Genomic DNA, 20,537 nt, shown 5'->3' on the forward strand with positions numbered 1-20,537 from the left:
CTGACTGAAAAGGAATCCAAAGGGAGCGTGCAGAGACAAGCAGAGGTCTTGTCTGTGTGCACGTGACCTCACTGTCATTTGAGCCCCTGCATCTAGCTCTTCTTGGATTTCTGTGGGACTTTTCAGTTAAGTGATCCAATAAATTACTTTTGTTTTTCCTTAAATTAGCATGAGCTGGATTTACGTGACTAACTAATTTACTATTTTATTTGGCAAGATGTTTCCCTCAATTGTTTCAAGGGTTCAGTTATAAAAAAATATTATGCGTACACATAACATTCCATTTATAAGTTGGCCAACTCACTTCCAAATTGAGTTTATTAGAAATGAAACCTAACCCTTAGGTGAAATCACATAAATTTCCTACATTCAACAATTTTTGACCTACAAAAGTGGCAATTTCATAAGGTTGTTCATTTAATATGAATAAATTTTTCATCTTAGCTTAGAAACAAAATACCAACACAGTATTTGTCTACTGTAGAAAACACAGGAATTTGCAAAAGTACAAAAACAGAAACAAAATTATTCCAAATCTGTAATCCAAAGATAAAGACTATTACAGTTTTGGTTTGTTCTCTCCTAAACAATAAACTTGGTTTAGAAAATAATTTTATTGAGCTAAAAAACTATTCAGTTAATGACGAGTTTGTTGTTTTCGGAATCCATTTAACCAGAAAAAGTTTACCTTGCTTTCCAATAAACATGGTTTGTAAAATTAACTTACTTTTTAAAAATATCCTGCTTTAAGCTTTTTTTAAGGCTCATTTTAACTAATTTGCAAACAGGCTAATCCACCTAAACTGAAAAGACTTCTCTAAATAATTCTCAACATACGCAGTGTTTGATAATTCCATTATTTACTACATAATTCCACTTTCAGAGTATTTGTGGTTTATAAACAATTATAAAAAGGTAAGAATCCTATCATATCCAATTTGATATACGATAAAAATATTTTACAGAAACATACATAGTTCTGCTCTGGTCTATATTTTATTTCAAATTTTAAACCGAATAATTTATTTGCCCTAAATAATCTGTATTTAGTAACGTGCCAAAATAAAGGCATGAGTAAAACTGGAAACTCCAGAAATGCTAGTATGACACCGTTTTAATGATGTCGCTGTTTAAAATGATTAATTCATTCATGATGCAACTCTCTGTTGTTTATAGATGCTAGAATCTCCCTTGGCCCAGAATATTCTGAGCATGTCTGAACGAAGCCTACATGGTTTCATAGAATTCTATGCACAAGGTGGGGAGACAGAGCAGGCATCCAGGACAGAGAGTCAGGCGAGGAGGAGCTCTACTCTAGACTTCAGTGGGTTCCAGGTTCTCAGGCGCCAGCCTTGCGGGCTGTTTAGGAGGGTTGGGGCAGGAGGTAAGGACACATGGGAGCCCTGGGGAGAGTGAGCTTGGGGTGCACAAGGCCCACCTCTGCCTGGAGCACAGGCGCCAGGAGAAGGATGCAGAAGACAACAGCTGAGAGGCAGCAGGGTCCAGCTCGTCAGAGGCCTTGGAGGCCAAAGCAGAGACTGGAGGGTTCTTTTCCTAAGTACAGTTGGCAAACGTTTTTCTACAAAGATCGGTCTGGCTGAGTGTGAAGAGTGGGCAAGGGCAGGAACGGAGGCAGGAGGAGCAGTTAGGAGAAAATTGCCTCAGTCCATGGAGATTTCTCTAATTGAAAGCACCAGAAGTCCCTAGCGTCCTCCTTTAACTGTCCCGAACCTGACAGTCCTGAGCAACGTTTTGTACAACAAGGTTCATTTCAGGAAAGAACAAGGGTTATGAGACATCAAAAACAAAAAACAAAGTTACAGATTTTTAAAATCAGAATATACAGTATTTATAACTAGATAATCATTGTTTTACTATTTTTGCATCAATGAAGAGGAGCTTTTCGGACAAAATTTAGAAACCACAAAACTAGCATTTACTGCAGTTCCTACCTCTCATATTACCCACTGAGGCTAATGGTGGAAATAGGTTTATTTTGTCTTCGATGACGGACTTATCAAGATTCTAAGTTGTAGTATGGCTTTTCTCATATGACTCTGAATAATGTCCTATTTTTTAAATGAGAGGTTTTACTTTCCTATTGTAAGGGAGACATCTTTAACACAAGCAAAAATATATCCCCCATTCCATTAAATTTACAACTAGCTTCTTCATAAGCCATTGAACGGACTCAAACTTGATTTAGAAAGGGGTTTTCTTCATTTTTACCAGCTTCTCTACCAGTCTTGTTTTCTTTCTGCTTTCCTGGCCAGTTCTCAATTTCTTCAGTGGTAGAAGAGCAGGCCTCTGTAATTAGACTGAATGGTGGGCCTCCTTAGCAGCTAAGACTTGCCCTGTTAAATCTTTGCAGCTAAAATCTGGGGAATACCGAAAGACTGGTAGCATTATTTTAGTTATAGGAACTCCTTCATTTGTTCCATCTTATGCAAAATAGTAATTTTAAGCTTTAAATGTTGTATAATTAGAACTTTCATCATTTGATCAATGTGGTCTTCCAAATTCTTTACATGGAGGTAGTTAGTGTGAAATATTCTCTGAGTCTATGACACTCAACCCCGTGACCCAGGATCGCAGTTTCATTCGGGAAGAAAAATGTGGAACAGGAGAGTTGACATAAGGGAAGCTTCGGTTTTTGTTTTAGTACATTTAGTAGCTACTGTGTAAGAAGCAATTATATTAATTATAAATCCTCTTTTAGGGAAATAACTAGCTGCGCCGTTTTCTGGAACAAACTAGGAAGCCCCTCGGCTCACCCATGCTTCTCCTCTCCGTAAGCAGCCCCTCTCTTTTTGGAGTTTCCCCAGCAGCCTCTCCTTCCCATCAAGACCTGTTTCCCCAAGGAATATTCTGGAACTCTTGCAGTGAGATATAACCTACATTAAAGAAACCATTACATCACAGAAGCCCCAGAGAAGGGAAGGCATTTTTGTGTACTTCCATCTCAGCGTAATGGATACTTCAGTGATTAGGACACGAGAAGGTGACAGTTACAGAGGTGCTACAGCGTTTTGTATTTATGGATTCCAGTACCAAATACAATAGCATGTCCCACACAATATATGGCTATGCCAAAATGAAAACTGAACTTATTTCAATAGAATCATGCCATTAATGTTTAGGGGAAAGGTCAGTGCATTATTTTCAGGGCTGAAACAGCCAGTGCATCTGAATGAAAGGGAGAAAAAAAATCACCGATGTTTTTGGTTGACATTTGTGATGAGTGAAAATGAATAAATTCTCTCACAGTGATTGATGTATCCTAATAAAAACATCAATCAACTCACATCATGCAGTTGCTGTATCTCAATCACGAGTGGACTAAGTTGTGCCTACTTTTATTTCTCTGGCCCAGGAAACACACCACTGTGTTCCTTTATCCATTTGGAAGCTGGGATTGAGTGCTATCCCGTGCAAAACACAGATCAGGTGATGTGGAGTATATAAAGGTGAATCAGTCGTGGTCCTACTTTCTAGCTGATTCTGGTCTACAGCAGAAAAGACATGTAGCTAAATAAGCATAATGTTGTAGCCAGTTAAGATTTCAGAGGAGAAAAACAGCTAAAATATGATTGCTCTTCAGACGAAGGAGAAATTTCAAAAGTACAGAGAGGCACAATTATGAGAAAAGCTGCCAATTTCATACAAATGTGACTGATGTTAGAGAGAATTCGAATTTAGAATCGGGCTTGAAGTCCTTGAAAATTAGTCTCCTTCTTTCTTTTCCTTTCTTCCCTCTTTCTATTCTACCCCACACTTTCCTTCTTTTGCCTGGTTTCTTGCCACTCTCCTTCAAAGTACTCAGGGATAACTGCATGCTCACCACGAGGCTGGGCGCCACAGTAAACAAGATGAACACTGTCCTCAACAGAGCGTGGCCTCCCCAAACCCCCATTTGGACACACCACAGGCTTTCTCCGTCTCTTCAAAAGCAAGTGAGATAAATATATACCAGGGGTATATATTGGAGATCTGGGAGGAGGGAGGTTGAGGGAAGAGAGACGTGAAGCTAGAATAGAAAAGAAAATTAAGACCGAGCGGAGAAAATGGAGTGGCCGGGTTAGCCCTTTATTATCAGGAAATTAAGGGTCATCATAAAAACAAGCAACATTGTTCCAGAGGGATTGGCTTCTTAGAGTACAGGAGAGCAGCCTGTATCTAAATGTAAAATAGAGGCACCAAGTGGCCAGAGAAAGCCTATCTTCTTGCTTCACTCAGCACAAGACCCAGCAAAATTTGGGGGTTTTGGAGGCCATGGATAAATGCATAAACGGCAAGATAGTTTTGCTCTATGGATGGGCAGTGGCTGGACTGGTGGTGCCTCCACAAGGGCTGTGGAGGCAGTGTGCAGGTGAGACGGAGCCCATCAGTGGCAGGAGACGGTGTACCTGCTGCATGGCTGCAGCGACAAACTGGTGGGCTTGTCCCAGAAAAAACTCAGGGGCACTGGAAAAGAGTACTGAGGTCCTGACATTACAGGTAAGGACTAAGAAAACAATAGGCTTTTGGGTCGTGCATATAACATTCCACACCTAGGTAGTTGCCTAACATAAATATAATATATGTTTACATAAAAACCTATACCTGATATTCATAGAAGTTTTATTAATAATCAGCCAAATTGGCAGCAACCCAGATGTCCTTCAACTACTGAATGCATAAGCAAACCATGGGCCATCCATACTGAGGAACACTGCTCAAGAATACCAACGCCAAAGATGCAGCTCAGGTGATTCTGCTAAGAGAAAGGAGCCAGAGTCGAAAGGCTTCCTATTGTATAATTCCTTTTATAGAACACCCTAAAATATAGCTCTTCCTTAAAGAATATTCTGGCTAATAAATATAGAAGGAAACAGAGAAATAGAATAATCACCATTAGAATATACAGTAATAATTGTTGCAGGCAAGATCTACTATGGATGATACAATTAGAGGGGAAAAGTTTGAGGAGAAACAGGAGATTTGCATAGTCTAAATTATCTCCCCCCAAATACATATTAATTTCAAAAGGGGAAAAGTAACTTTACAGTGAAGTAATCTAGAAGACTCAAGTGACCCATGTAACAAGGCATGTGGACATGATGTCCCCAGTACAATGTACTGAGCAAGGTACATAACTGCTGTGATATTCCTGCCAAAGACACATAGCCACAAACTGAATCATGAGAAAGCAAAAGACTTTCTTTCCAAGAGTCCCAAACTGAGGGACACCCTACAAAATAACTAGTACTCTTGCAAAGTGTCAACGTCATAAAACACCAAGAAAGACTGAGGAATTGTCATGGGTTGGAGGAGACTAAGGAGATGTGACAACTACATGCAAAGCGGGGTCCTGGATGGGATCCTGGAACAGAAAAACACACCAGAGGAGAAACTGATAAAATCGGGATGAAAGTCTGCGGTTGAGTAAATAGTACTGTACTGATGTTTATTTCTTGGCTTTGATAATAGTCCTCTGGTTATGTAAAATAGTAACATCAGAGAAACTGAGTGAAGTTTATATGGGAACTACGTTATTTTCACAACTTTTTCTATAAGTCTGGAATTACATTGAAATGAAAATTTAAGGAAAGTCATAGTAATATGTTCCAACAACAAAATAAGCATTAAAGTAATCACCATGGAATTAAATAAGGAGATTGCTGGACTTCCATTCATTAATTTTATGGATAATTTTTTTATTAGAAATGATATATACTGGGGGTCCATATCATTTTCAGTGAGTAAGACTTCTTCTGGTCTTTATCCAGCCCTGCATCAGACCGTCAGGAACCTGGCGAAAGTTCCTGAGTGAGGATTGATTATCTTACTTTGCAGCCTGGCAGGATGGTTCTCATTTCCCTGAGGTCAAGGATGCAAATTCATGTCTATAATATAGAACCTATCTATAGCCCTTCTCAAATTCAGAGCCATCAAACTCTTTACCAGAACAAACCACATCGTAAATGATTTGGAATGAATTTTTATTTTTTGAAAAGGAGTAAGATTTCACCCTCCAGGTGTCTCTATTCAATTCTATTTAGAAGTATTAAAAGGCAACATTATGTATGCATAAAGTTGTATTCATATTCCCTTTTCTCTCCGGGTTCTTACATTTACAATGTTATGTTCACACTGACCAACTTGTTACTAGACTTTTTAGCCTGTTACTTCTTATGACAGTCTCCCCAGTAATTAGCAGGCAGAAGGGAGAGACCAGGGGCAGACAGCGAGTGAGAGGAAGATCCAGTCAGGTGATTAGACCTTGAGAAAACCCAGACACTTAAACACTGACGGGACAGGAACAGATTCCTCCTGAATACAGAAGCAGCGTATTCTCTCTTGTAATGAGGGACGTACACTCGCGCTGTGATCCCAATTAGCTCCAGTTCCGCTTGAACAGAGTGAGACACTGGGCCCCCAGACTACGTCATCTGGTTACTGTTTGTTACAGCCACACTTGGTTCATTTTCTATTTATCAATATGTATACGTTATAATTCCAAATGGCAAATCCTTTGCAGTAAATACCCTGAGAATCCATTGAGTTTCCAGAAACTGCACTAGAGTTATTCATCACTATTTTCAGTAACAGCAAATAGTAAATTTTAAGGATGGCGGGAGGAGAGAGAAAATATAGAAAATCACTTCTTCTCTTGTGTTGCCTCTCACCCTTCCCTCACCGGATGCATGTTTTCCCACTGCTTGCTCTGCTCTCTCCCTCATTTATCCACAGCGCTCTGGGGGGCAGCAGCTTCGGTCATGATCTCCAGGTCCTCTTGTGTCCTCAGTGATGCGCACAACCCTTCTAATCTTTCCAGTTTCCTCAGGAGCTACTTCAAAGACTCACCAACACCCCAAGCCTCTACCCACCACCTCAGCAAATGATCTAGCCTAGTATGTCACTGCAAAAAGGGAGGCTGTAACCGCAGAGGCAGCGGGACCTTCCAGGTCTCGACATTCCTTTCATATCATCATTATCTATGTACCCATTCAGGTTCAACCTGGTACATTTTATTCCAGTTCCTTGGGATTTAGGGAAAAGAAGACACATGGGAGAAATGAGGGTCAGTTTTGAGATGCTTTTTTCATTTAGCCTGAATGCAATCTGGGATTCAAGAAGAATGGCGGAGAATGAAAGCAGGGGAGGTCACACCCAGGGCCCTGACCCCGAGGGCAGGCATGCTGGCCTTCTTATTCACTGCCCAGGACCTAATGCTTAGAAAAGTGCTTGCATTCAGTAGTTAGGCACATGGTAAATATTCCTAGAAGGAATGAATAACCTAAAGAATGCTATGCATTTGGAATTTAAGAAATCAACACAACCTGTTTTTTTTTAACCTATCAGTCTGATTGTGTGCGCACATGCCTCACTCACTCTACGGTCCACCGCAATCTGGCCTCCACCCTCACAGCATCTGTAATGGACGGCACCCTCCTTCCTGCTCCATCCAGCAGAGGCTTCTCAATCCTTATCTTCCTGGCTTCCCAGTTCATCTTATTCTGCTAACCTTGCCCTCATTCTTAGACATCTGTCCGTCCTCCTTCAGGTTGTTCCTTCTGCCTCTTTTATAAGCTTTCCTTCAACAGTCTGCCTGTTAAGACAAGCTCCTCTCTGCCTTCTGGGTAATCTCATCCTCCCTAAGGCTTCACCAGCCCGTCACCACCAGCCCGGCACTCACCGTCCGGCGAGCGTGCCTTCATGTGCCCTGCAGCCCAGACTCCACCTCAGCTCCAGAGGCTTCCTGGAAGTCTTCAACTGTCTCAGGCACTTCAAACTTATCATGTCGAAATCACAATTCATTATTTTCCCTCCAAATCTGTTATTTCTCCAGAATTCCTCTCCATCTCCCTACTATGTAAACCAGAAACCCGGAAGTCACCCAAAACTGTCTCCATTCCCTCATTCCTCACAAATAATCAGTCAGTCAAGTCTCTTAATTTAATCTTGGAAAGAGCTCTTGAATCGATCCCTTCTTCTTATCTTCACTTAATCTGTGTTCTCATCATTTTTCACGTGGATTACTACACAGGCCTCTTCGCTGTTCTGCCTGCCTCCAGTCCGTTCTTTTCTCTCAATATGTAATCCCTCCTGTGGTTACTTTGCTCCAGTCATCTCTGATGCTCCCCTAGAACTTGCCAAATTCTCTCTTAGTACAGGGTTTAGAGCTGCTTCCTCTGCCCGGTAGCCTCCCTGCCAATCCCTGGCATGGCTTTCTCCTTCACTTCATTCAGCTTTTTTCTCTTCACCTAAAATTATATTCCTATGTTTACATTTCTTTCTGTTTCTTCCAGTAGGCAGAAGTTCTGCCTTTTTCACTATGATATCACCAGTGACTAGAAGAGTGGGCACGCCATAAATATTCACTAAACAAATGGATGAATGAGTAGCTGTATCCAAACCATCAGCCGGCACACCACACTGGGAAACCGCAGCCTCCATGTTTGCTGCTCCCAGTGGACTGGAGCCACAAAGGAGCTTCTCAAGAGCACTGAGCACTTCTTCTCTGGCTCTCGCTTTTGGTCAGCAACAGTGTCTGACACCTGGTGGTGCTCAGTAATTGTTTCTTGGAAAACAAAACAAAACAAAACTCTTAGCCTACTTAAGCTAGCAGAATAGCTGAATTCCAGAAAAAACAATCATCTAATTTTATTAGGCTCAGTTTTGCAGAATATTTCACACCTACCACAGGTAGTCCATGGACCCAAACCCTGATTGTGTTTGAGGACAATTTTAACTATCCTTTCCTACTTTACAGACTGTAAGATGAACTTTAGCAAAGGCATTTTTGTGTCTCCCCAAACCCACCTTCTTGGATCACCGATATGAACCTGAACTAAAAATAAAGTCAGAGGTGGGGTGCTAAGTTAGCACTGGCACACATTTTCCTCGCCACCATCTCATCACTGCTTTCTTTTGGCAAAACAATAAAATACAAAAATATTGGGATGAGATGTGACTTCACTGTTTCCTAGTCCAATCTGCACTTTTCAATCTGTTGTGCAGATGGAAAAACCAAGGCCTAAAGATGTTGAGTGACTTGCCCAAGACCCTGTGGCTGGTGGCAAGATACACAGCCAGGTGGAGAGGTGACGTCATACTGGTGGCAACAGTGATGGTGGCAATCTTGGGGGATGCATCACTGGACAAGTAGAAGGCTACTTAGGGGCAGAGAGGCAGTTCCTGTGCATTTACTGTATGACATATTTCACTGCCTTGAAGCTACTCTCCTCCAATTTAGATCCCACGTGGACCCATCAAAACCATCTGGAAGGAATCCACAATGTCCTGCAGTATTTAAAGAGGGTTTGAGAAGGCCGGGCACTTTCTTGTACAGCTTCTAGACTGTCCCACAGGGACTTTAGGAATGTCCTGTGAGGAAATGAAGTTATGTTTGGGGATTTGTTTGTTATCCTGATTGGCTCTGTTACTCCTTACTGGACTTAGGATTTACTTGAGATATGGTCAGTGTATCTAAATTCAGCTCTTACCTACTGAGCTGAGAGAGAGGCACCTCATTATTTCTCCTTTTGGTTCTTCCATCACCAGGCATTGAAACTGGAGTGTGGTTACTGCCCTGTATTTCCTCATTATTTAACCACAATTCTCATCTTTTTATAGAAGGGTAGCACTTTCTCTTTTGGTTACACAGCTAACGACACTGGGTGGATACATTACCTGTTACACATTGCTACTGCCCGAGCTACTAATGGATACCAGTTTGTCTTCTAAGTGATGGCTTCTGTTTGCTTCTTGGAGAAAAACTTTGTGCTAAGCATATGGTTGAGCTTTTTATATCAGGTGTATCTTAACAGGTTAATGAAATTGTGATGTGTACCAAATAAATTGGGTCAACTTTTATCAGACACACTTTTTACATAACACAGCTTTTAATCATTTAACTTTCAAGTTTAAAATAAAAGTAGTTATGTGCCCAAATATGAAAGAGCAAAAGTGTTCTCTCAGAGATAAAACCTATATAATAGATTAAAAAGGATGCATAATAAGAACTTATAAAAGGATCTGACGAAGATTTTGATCTATAGTCCTGCATTACCTTCAACAGAGAGTCTGTGCATTTATTTCTCAGAACCCAGGATGCTCTACTAACATGACCAGATAAACCCATACTGCATCTTCATCTTTGTCAGCATTATCTTTTATGCAATAGGGTAGTCCTTAGGGAGCATTAATTGCTGGCTATCTCTTAGCTACTTAAGGGCAATCTTGGAACAATTACCATGTATTTATGGGAATGAGGCATTCACTTATTTATTGCCTTTCTCCTAAAAATCCCATAGCACTTGAGCAAGAAGATAGCAGTGTAAATACGTCCACTTATCTTTGCGGGAATTATTCCTTTCTGCATCTCCATCACCCACACAGCAGCACCACGACAGCTGCTATGGGACTCTCTTCCAAGTTAACACTGTAACGGCTATTGCTACTCAAAAGCATATGGAATCTATCCTTTCTCTTCTTTTCTCCCCCCCCCCCCCTTTTTCTTGAAATAGAACAAGGACCTTGACTTAGGGATCATACAAATTTGGCTACATAAAGGTCTCTGGTCTCATTTTTAGACAAGATTGCTAGAGATATTAAGGATTCACTGTGTTTGTGGGTTAAATGTTTATGTGAAATATGCTGAGTATTTCAAATAGGCAGACAAGTGCCACAGACTATCTTATTAAACCTATTCAATTGATTTAGGATAAAAAATCCCTATTACTTCATAGGGCTATAAGTTCTTTCCCTTTTCATATAATTTAATTTACATATATATAAATTTATATATATTTGATATATAGGTGATAGTATGTGAATAAAACACATAGGAATAAGTGAAAAACACACATAATGTGATTTATCAAAGGGAGAAAATAAAGATCTGATCCTTTTCAATCCTTGTATTTACTGTTGGACGCTTATTTCCATATGTTTCATGCATAAATACACATAAGAGGACTTACATACTTAAATTGTTATTTAAAATGCTTTGCAAAGATTCATAAGCCAACTTTAAAATTATCATTTTCCTTCCAGGGAGATATAGCACAGAAGGAATAACTTGAAATGTTCATGCTAAATTAGTGACAAGGAAGTCAGAAACTATGAAAGAAATAATTACCATGTTATTTCTTCTCTCTCTCTTTCAGATTATAATCTTTACTAGGTATTGTGGCATAGCTGGATCTTTCCAAATTTTATATTTTAGGGTATTTATTTCACTCTCCTAAATATTTTCCTTATTTTAAAAAGTAATATTATGTTATTGCAATCAGATTGCAGTTTATTTACTGTTATTTAATTCAGATAAAATAATTAAAGTGTAAACTAAACTATGATGTATTCACTGTGAAATAGCAAAGGCAAGCAAACCAACCAGCCATGGGTTTTAGAGTCAGACAGACTCAGTTTGAACATCAGTCATGCCACTTACTACGGGTTAGAGGACCCATGCAGGTGAATTAACCTGAGTGTCAGTGGATAATGATACTGGTAAGAGTTGCTGTGGAGTGAAATGGTAAACTGCCTGGCACACAGCACCAATGATGGCTACCACTTAATGGGACTTTCTATGAGCTACACACTGTGCTAAATGCTTTATACATTTAGAAATGTAATCCTAACTGAGTAGGAATTGTTTTGGCGCCATTTTACAGACATGGAAATAAAGGATAGAGATGTTAAACAATTTACCCAAAGCTGCACAAGTCTTAACCGGCAGGAGCAGAATTCTAACTGGGGTCCATCTTGTTTGTTTATCTACTGCTGTGTAATAAACTATCCCAAACTTAGTGACTTACACAACAACCGTTTCATACTACTCTTAGTATTTTATAAGTTGACAGGATGGAGCTGGACAGTTCCTTCACTCCACAAGACGTTGACTGCAGCTGCAGCCATCTGGTTGGGAGTTGGGTCCTAATGTCTGAGACGGTTCATCGCAAGGCTGGCATTCAAAGCTGATTGTCTACTGGGAGCTCAGACAGAGAGACGGACAGGAGAGCCTCAGTTCTCTTCTTCGCAGTGCTGCGTGTGGCCTCACCACATGGATTGGCTTCACTCAGCACCAGAGGCCAGGGACAGGAAGGAGTGTTGCAAGAGGACAAGCTCGAATGTGCAAACATGTAAGACGCCTCCACTCGCATCACACTTGCTAATGTCCCATTGGCCAAGGCTGGTCACATGGACAAGCCCAGAGTCAGCGAGGGAGAGAATAACACGAGGGCATGAACGCTGGAGGCCCCATTAAGGCCACTAAAGCAACAGCTGTCATCAAAAACACTCTTTTGTGTCCTCCAAACTATATTGAGCATCAGTAATTTTCTGCTCCTCTTGGGCAGTATGTTGGCCCAGGCCTCGTGGGAAGGACTTAGGAATTTCCAGCATGTGTTTTGTAAGCTTTTATACTTTCCAGTTTCCAAATATGACATAAAATTTCAATTTCATTTAAATGGTTTTAAAAGAAATTTAAGTTTTATGAAAGAAAACTACTTCTCAAAGATTTACATTATTTTTTGAGGTTTTTAATGCCATTTTGAATTGGATTTTACACATTATAATTCATTAGAGAATAAAGTAAGGAGAAATACAGTTAAGCTTTATGCCCTATCATTATTCTAATAAAAGGGAATATATAGCAATCTACTTCTTAGAGTATAGGATTAATTTTGGACTTCTAAGAAACTTTTCAAAGAAATGGCTTTGATCTCACTATTTCTCTAAAAACAGGATTTTTATTTCAAAAACTGTAATTCTTTTCTTCATTTTATACAAATTAAAATAATTTAGTTCTAATGGCATTTATGTAGATGGGTTCCACACAGAACTTTTTGTTTACAAGTTTTACTTCAGATAAAGCATTCTATATTTGTATATGAAATTTAGTTCCAAACGGAAGTATTTTACTTTAACGATCCAAAATATTTAAATTATTTCTTCAATTAACATTGACATTTAGGAGTGAATAGCTAATGGAAATGAGAAAAAAATAGATAACCTTTACTCTTGATTCATTACTTCAAGTTAAATTAGCAAATGATTTACAGGCAATAAATACCATTTCAAAGCTGTTTGGTGACCAATGCAAACTCTGATAATGTCATAGCCTAATATCAGGACTCTGAGGGTGATATCAGAAGATGACATGGGACGAAGTTATCCCCAGGGTGGCTGTGCTATTGCTATTAAGCTTTTTTTCCAGGAACTGAGATAGATACGTAAAATAAGTACAGAAGAGAATCAGTGACTTACTTTTTGTGACAACACCCTCTAGGCGAATGATATTTGGGTGGTCAAACTGACCCATGATACTAGCTTCTCTTAGAAAATCTCTTCTTTGCCGGTCCATGTGGCCACCTTTCAAAGTTTTGATGGCAACTGGGATCTCTCTTTTCCCTGGTGTCTTCAGACGCCCACTGCAGACTTCTCCAAATTCACCTTAAAATATGAACAGAAGCAGTTATTTGTTTAAACAGAATACCTATATTCCTGAAGAACTGAATTGTCCCACAGTACTATCTTCTTGTTTTTTAACATAGTGACACTCAAGTGCGTCATCTCCACATGGAGATTTCTTTCTTAAAACTTAAATTTGGAATGACAATTTGCTCGATCAGCGTTATGTATAATGAATAACAGGAGGCATTTTCACACACTGTACCACAGGAACCACCATTGACAGATGTCCCTGATCTGCTGAGAAATTACAACCAGCAGCATGGGCGATGCTAATGGAGTTCTACAGAAAGGCACTCATTGCCCGTTTCCTGTTCCTGTTCTCAACGCTGACATATGGGCCGAGCGGCGGCTCCATTCAGGCAGCCATCAGGCACGTGTAGCTGATTGGATTCCAAAGGCCACAAGCCTGGGCTTTACCACCAATGGAAATCAGTGCTCAGGTCAACTGGTATATTAAAACATATTGAAAAGCCCACGCTAAACTCAACCATAGAAAGTGATTACACAGGCTAAATTACAAGCCACATGGTTGGAATATAAATACAGTAAGAAAATCTACGGTTCGGCAATGGCTCCACTGGCCAGATTAAATAATATCCAAATATTTATCATGAATTTACTACAAATACACCCAGTGCTAGAGGGCTACGAGTTTCAAGGAAGTAAAGACTTGGTTCTCAGGAGCTTGCTGTCTAGTAGGAGAATTCAGACATAAATGAAACACTTAAGAAGGTAAGAACCAATTCTTGCAAATGCTGTATTAGTTAAGCAAGAACAGTGGGAGCAGGGAGACTTCCTGGAGGAGAGGGAACTTTTGCTGGACCTTGAACGAAGCATAGGATTTGGATGTTCCAGAAAAACAAGGACATACCAAGCAGGGGTGCATGAAGGAGTGAGGGAAGTGAAGACAAAGATTCAAAGGTCAGAAACAGTGACGAGAATGACATGGACGTGGCGCACTAGGGAGATGAGGCTGACTGGGGGGTGATTGTGGACAGAAGGCTGGAGGCTTTCTCTGTGCAATGCAGTAAGGTTAGGACAGCTGGAACAGCAGACTTGAGTTTTCTAGGGCCAAGTACCTGCATTTACTTAAGAGCATGATGCTTGATCCCCAATTCATTCATCTATAGAGTGAAGATAATAATAAAATCTTCTATAAGCCAACAACATCCCTTCCCCACAAGGATACTGGGAAGATCAAAAGTGATAATATATGTGAAAGTGTTTATAAACTGTAAAGTGTTATTCATGTGCTTTAATTTATATAGATGTTTATAAAGGTGAAAAGAATGAAAATTCAAATATCTTTAGTTGGTGTATTGGCTGGCGGGTCTGGCCAATAGTTGGATGCAATGTAAGTTTAAGTATAGAGGATCAAATTCAATTTTTATAGTACCGTAGATTTCAGTTATCCATATTTTCTTTGGACCAGCTCATTACAGTTAACTAAACGTTGACTATACATGAATACTAACTGCCTTTTCGTGTAGATGCTAAGATTTTTTTTTTAAGTAAAAAAACCCAAAATGAAACTAGATAGGAAACAAGTCAAAACTTGCTTCCTAAATTATGCATAAACATGTCTGCTATAAAAAGAAGGCAGTCTAATAAGAGAGTTTGTTCTTTGTGCTACAGAAGCAAACAAAACACTGGCTACAGAACGTATTCTCTAAATTCAGTGCATATGATATTGGGGTTTTACTAATCTTGCATAAATCTGACATCAAAATAAGAACAATCTTTTTTTACTTATTGACACTCTCAACATTTTGGGGTTAAACGCTCTTATGCTCACAGGAAAAAGAAGCCACAGTTTTCAGTTTTGCTTGTAATAATGTTTTTGATTTTTTAAAGATTTCTCTTGGACAAAAAAAAATGGCAAGTGATAGAAATTTTCAACATTTTTCTATTGAGGTTCTGAACCTTGAGAGAAAAGGGATGCACTGTGTTTAAATTAATGTCTGATACATCCAGGCCTACTAACATACTTGAAATCCGTTCTCAGATCATTTTAGTTTGAGGTAATGAATATCCAGCACAAAACAAATATTTTTTTTCTTTTGTTTTGCCTCAATAAATCTGCCAGTAAATATAAAGATGTAGCAATATTTTAAAACCCCTCACCTACCATAAGCTCATAATCTAGTGATTTTCTGTTAACATTTCATCGTAATTCAAATAAACTTCTGAATATAGGGAAATGAATAGAGAATTCTGTGGGTACTTTATTAAGGCAGGCATGCTGGTAATTTTCTTTGCTTTTCTGTTGTCTGAAACTCATGTATCTTATTAACACCATGCAGGTGTTTTCTTCGTGTCAAGCTCTGCAGGATCAAGTTATTATCACACTTATTTCAGTAACACTAAATACCGTCACCTCAATGAAAGATCTGAGGCTCCTACCACATTCTTCAGCTAAGTCCAAAAATTCAGTCATACAATGTATTAAAACCCTTACCCGCAGTATGCCTGGATGTATCAGACATACCCGGCAGAGAGGAAGAAATATTTTAAATTACACGCATGCTTTCAGATATTGCCAAAGACTGGTCCACTAGACGATGCCATGTAGCAAGTGCAGGGGCCCGCCTATAACCGTAAACAAGAGAAAGCTTTCCTCAGTAAGATCTGTGCATGTTTACATATATTGGGTAGTCCATTGTTAACTCATTGACTAGAAGAATATGGTGTTAACTACTGTTTTTTTCTTTTCTGATACATTGTTACCATCATTATTACAAAGGTAGCACTTACATAGTGCTTATCATGAGCCAGGTCTGAAAACTAAATATCTATTTTAATCTCGACAAACTTTCAAGGTGGGTACCACTATCATCCCCACTTTACAGATAAGGAAACTGAGGCACACACGCTACGTAACTTGTCCACGGTGACATAACTAGAAAGTGGTAGAGCTGTAATTTGGACCCAGGCAGTCTGGCTCCGGAGTCCATGCTTATAAGCATTGTTCTCTGCTGTCTGGGGTGTTTGTCATAGTAAATATTTTCTTGTGTTAGTATGCTAAATTACCAACTGGTGACAATGGTGTCTTCAAACCAACTAGCATTCAAATACAGCAACTGGATGCCCATAGGCGGATGGAATGATGAAACCATGTACTAGTTTTCCTGCACGACAAAATGGAAATGGGGACCTACCTCCAAGATGCCGCATGTTAGAGGGTCTGCAAAAAATCACTACAGTCTATCCAGCTTCAAGAGAGCAAAGAAAATTCCATCTAGGATAACGGATCTTCTGCCACCGAGAGGCCATTCACTGGCTAACAACCCCACCTACCTCCATGGATGGTGGTAAAACCTTTCTGGACAAGCAGTTGTGCCGTATAATACATAGGGCCATATTAAAATACCAATTAGTACTGGCCTTTCCACAAGAAGCCTATAAAATAGAACTAAACCTGTGAGAGGGCCGCGGAGGCATGAGGGACAATCCGTCCTGCAGGACTCTCACACCATGATCCCCTGGAGGCTTCCCAGGATTTTACTCCTTCTGTTTCGAGATTCCGGTCCTCCCCTTCCTCCAGACCCCGAGGGTCACTGCCACAAAGAGCCACACTCCTGATGGTTTTTAAACACAGCCCTCGGGTGTAATAAGGCGCTTCTTTCTTCACACTTGCTGTTTCCCTCTGACGGGACTCTGCACAAGCCGCCCCTCTTCCTCCCTTGTCCCCGTCCCCCTCAGTCCTTCTCTATGTGGATGGCTTCTTCGCAGTAGTAAAGGCCAAGAATTGAGGTCCCTCCTTCAGAAAACTTTTTCTCTGATCAACCCATCTATTTTAGTCTCCAACTACCATCAGTTCCTTCCAAACGAAAAAGAAAAAAAGAGCCATCAGAAGCTGACCTTGCGCTCAGAGCTGGGTTATGTGATTCTCCTATCAGACATTATACCAGCCCTTTACAAGGTTACTTTTGTGACCATGATAAAATGAGAAAGAGCAAGGCCACTGCATAATTCTGCCTGAGCACAGACAAAGGCAAGGTCAGAGTGCAAAAATACTAAACATCCCCTCCTCTCTTGGCTAAAATGAGTGACGGCTACTTCTGTACCAGTTATAACCTTATCCTTGCTCTAATCTCCACTCCCTGTAGATAAGATTCGTTAAGATACTGTGGTGTAAGACCTGAAATTAGGGCCCAACAGTGTGTGCTGCTTTGATATCTGGGGGAAACGGGGAGGGCCTCAAATGGCCTTACCACGGTTCTCCTCCCCACTCTGCTCCCACAGATAAACACCCCTCCTTATCAAATGGATCAGATACAGCTCCTTGTCCCCGAGGAACAGGTTTCACTTTCCGGCTAGCCTGTGGCACGACTCAAAGAAACCCATCACATCTTCCTGAGGGAACCAGGGGGCAGGCACCCCACCCTCTTGGTACCTCAAAGCCTGTCTCCCACAGCCCCTGGGGGTTCACTCGGTTCCCAAGTGCCACCCCCCATGTGGCGTGTGATGTCCTCCTCCCCCCAGCTGTGAGCGTAATTAATGAATATCTGTCAATCTCATCTGTCCAATATAGGGCACTCAATCATCCCATAACCCTAGGGTGGGAATCTGTAGCTCACCCACAGGGCGAACAGGAGGCAATTAAAACAGACAGCCACAGAATCGCCGGTGCTTTCTGATCGCTTCTAATCTAGGGCGGACTCCTGCTTCCTTAGACCCTCTCCCAAATCACCCAACCAGGGCGCCAAACCTATAATTGGTTCTTCTTAAAACCCTCCTACTGACACACACTGCAGTCCCCATGCTGTGTGTTTTCTTTGCTGAAATGAGGGATAAACCCAACTTTCTGAACTATAGTGTGTTGCTGGGGTCTTTGACTTGAGAGCACTGACGTAACATATTTATTGTGTAGCACTTTCCACTATTTGAAATTATCTTTCAAACTCATTTTTAACTAGTTTACTCACTTAATAACTATTGCTCCATTTCAACTCCTCCCCTGATCCTGTCCTGTCCACTTAAACTCACGCAGGCGTGGGCCTTGACTGTCCCTATCTGCTGTTGTATCCACAGCGCCTGGAACAGAAGACACCTCTTTAATATTTGGTGCATGAATGAAATGAATGAATGAGGGGAAAAGATCACTCTAGACTCCAAGTTGGGATATCTTAGAGTAGAGCCAGAAGACAGAGAACTTTCTAGCATGCTAGTTTTTTTATTGGCCTAGTCTCTTCTGCTTTCCTTTCATTGTGTGCAGTCGAGAGATGCCTCAATATTTTCTGTAGTCAGCTTGTTTTTTTAACTTAACTGTACACAGTCCACTTTCCTTCCAGAGTATACAGACAACAGGAAGAATATTTTTAAGTGTCATATAAAGAGTTAAAAAAGAAGAGCCATAGACGAAAAACATAGAACAGATTTTTAATTCAGTTCTAGATGAATCTATTAGTCTCTTAAGGTCTTAAGGTAAATTCCATTATTATTAATGCTACAGGAGGGTCACTACCCAATTGCATTTCCTGTCTGTCATTCAAGGATGAAATATCAGAATCCCTATGACTAATTCTTTCTGGTTTCTTCCCAACACACAGCACACCTTCTACGTAGGAAAAAGAACAACCCTTTTTAGAAAATTTATAATCTCACACCAGTTGAGATCATATTTGAATACTTCTGATTCAACTTGACAGAAAGTTTTCTCATGTTTAACAAGGCTTGTCAAAAGGAGGAGTCGACGAAGACTTGGGAGAAGACGGGTTCTCAGAAGGCAGGGCTTCTATTTCTGGCTCCACCACTAACTTGTTTCCTGGCGTTAGAGGAAGTCATAGTACTTCTTCCTGCCTCACTACCATTGTGGGTGGGTCGAATACCTACCACCTATCTACTTCTGGAGAGACAGTGATCAACATGTAAATATTTGCAAAGCTTTTCGAGTCTTAGAAAGGTTCCATGCAACTACTGAGTCTTTTGAAATTGTGCTGATACCACAGAGGAAACGCTAGACATGCTGCTCTAGCACCTTCATTGCTCAGTTCTTAAGGTCTAGGCCAGGAAGCAGGATTTCTTTCAGACCTGAAAGTGAGGTTTTTAACTTCCTTATCAAAAAATAGGTAGAGATTTCTTTAGTGAGTGAGTTAAGTAACAAATTTTCCATTTTTTCCCACGTAACCTTCCAGCCTCTTTGTCTTTTTGGGTAAGTTTTTATTACTTTCTGCTAAAACATCCTCCTGAATACAACACTGTCTTCAAGGAGATTACAATTTTCTCTACCTCTGGTATCCTGATGTCCAGATACTACCTATCGAGTACTCTTATTCAAGTCATTTTGACTTTTCAAACTTGCTGACACCTCTACCCCTAGAATAGCGTTTTAATCCAGTACATCAGCCGCCGCCAGATGGCCTCTCATATCACCTGCTACTCTTTAGAATAAAAAATACTTGCATTTCAAAACTCTGCTTGATGCTGTATCAAAATTAATTATCCATTCTGCCATCAGAAGAATCACGTTAGAAATAAAATCTAATTAAAAAATCTCCATGACTCAGAGAAAGTTACTCCACATTTTTGCGTCTCAGTTTCCTTATCAATAAGACGTGACTGTCTGTTGTGCAGAAGTGAAGGTACCCAGCCCTACCCCTGGCAGCTCCTAGTTTTGTTACCACACTTTTCCACTTGCCCTCCGGCCATGTCCTCCCTGCAAATGAAACCTAGGACAAATTCACCCACCTGCTGGGCTCTTCGCCCACAGTCAGGCTGCTGAGCCCTCTGCCTGGGACAGCAGCACCACTAGAAACCATGGCTCTTGCTCAGCTATGTTCCCTTCTCAGTGTACATCCCATCTCAGGGCAATGTCTCTCACCAGCACCAACTACTGCCTTTAGGCTGTTCAGATCCCAATGCACACTTGTAGCTCATATTTCTCTCTTGAACTCTAGACTCGTATAACCCCCCCAGAAGTCTCCTAGGGGCCATCTTATCATCTCTTGTATATTAGTCAGCGTTGGCTCCTATAAGAAAATACCACAGACCGGGTGGCAGAAATAACAGAGATTTATTTTCTCACAGTTCTGGAGGCTGAGAAGTCCAAGATCAAGGCACAGGCTGATTCAGTT

General features: G+C 40.5%; 1 protein-coding gene across 11 annotated transcripts in view; it reads right to left on the reverse strand.

Annotated features, from left to right (window-relative positions):
• The window catches only part of EPHA6 (EPH receptor A6), a 780,034-nt gene that overhangs the window by 166,788 nt on the left and 592,709 nt on the right, over positions 1-20,537 (reverse strand). For all 11 annotated transcript variants that reach the window (XM_023623975.2, XM_023623979.2, XM_023623977.2 and 8 more), the window contains one exon: positions 13,255-13,440. In XM_023623975.2, the coding sequence (XP_023479743.1) occupies positions 13,255-13,440 (186 nt within the window). The remainder of the gene's footprint in view (positions 1-13,254; positions 13,441-20,537) is intronic.

Source organism: Equus caballus, chromosome 19, assembly GCF_041296265.1.
Source record: "Equus caballus isolate H_3958 breed thoroughbred chromosome 19, TB-T2T, whole genome shotgun sequence".
In the NCBI taxonomy this organism is placed as follows: domain Eukaryota; kingdom Metazoa; phylum Chordata; class Mammalia; order Perissodactyla; family Equidae; genus Equus; species Equus caballus.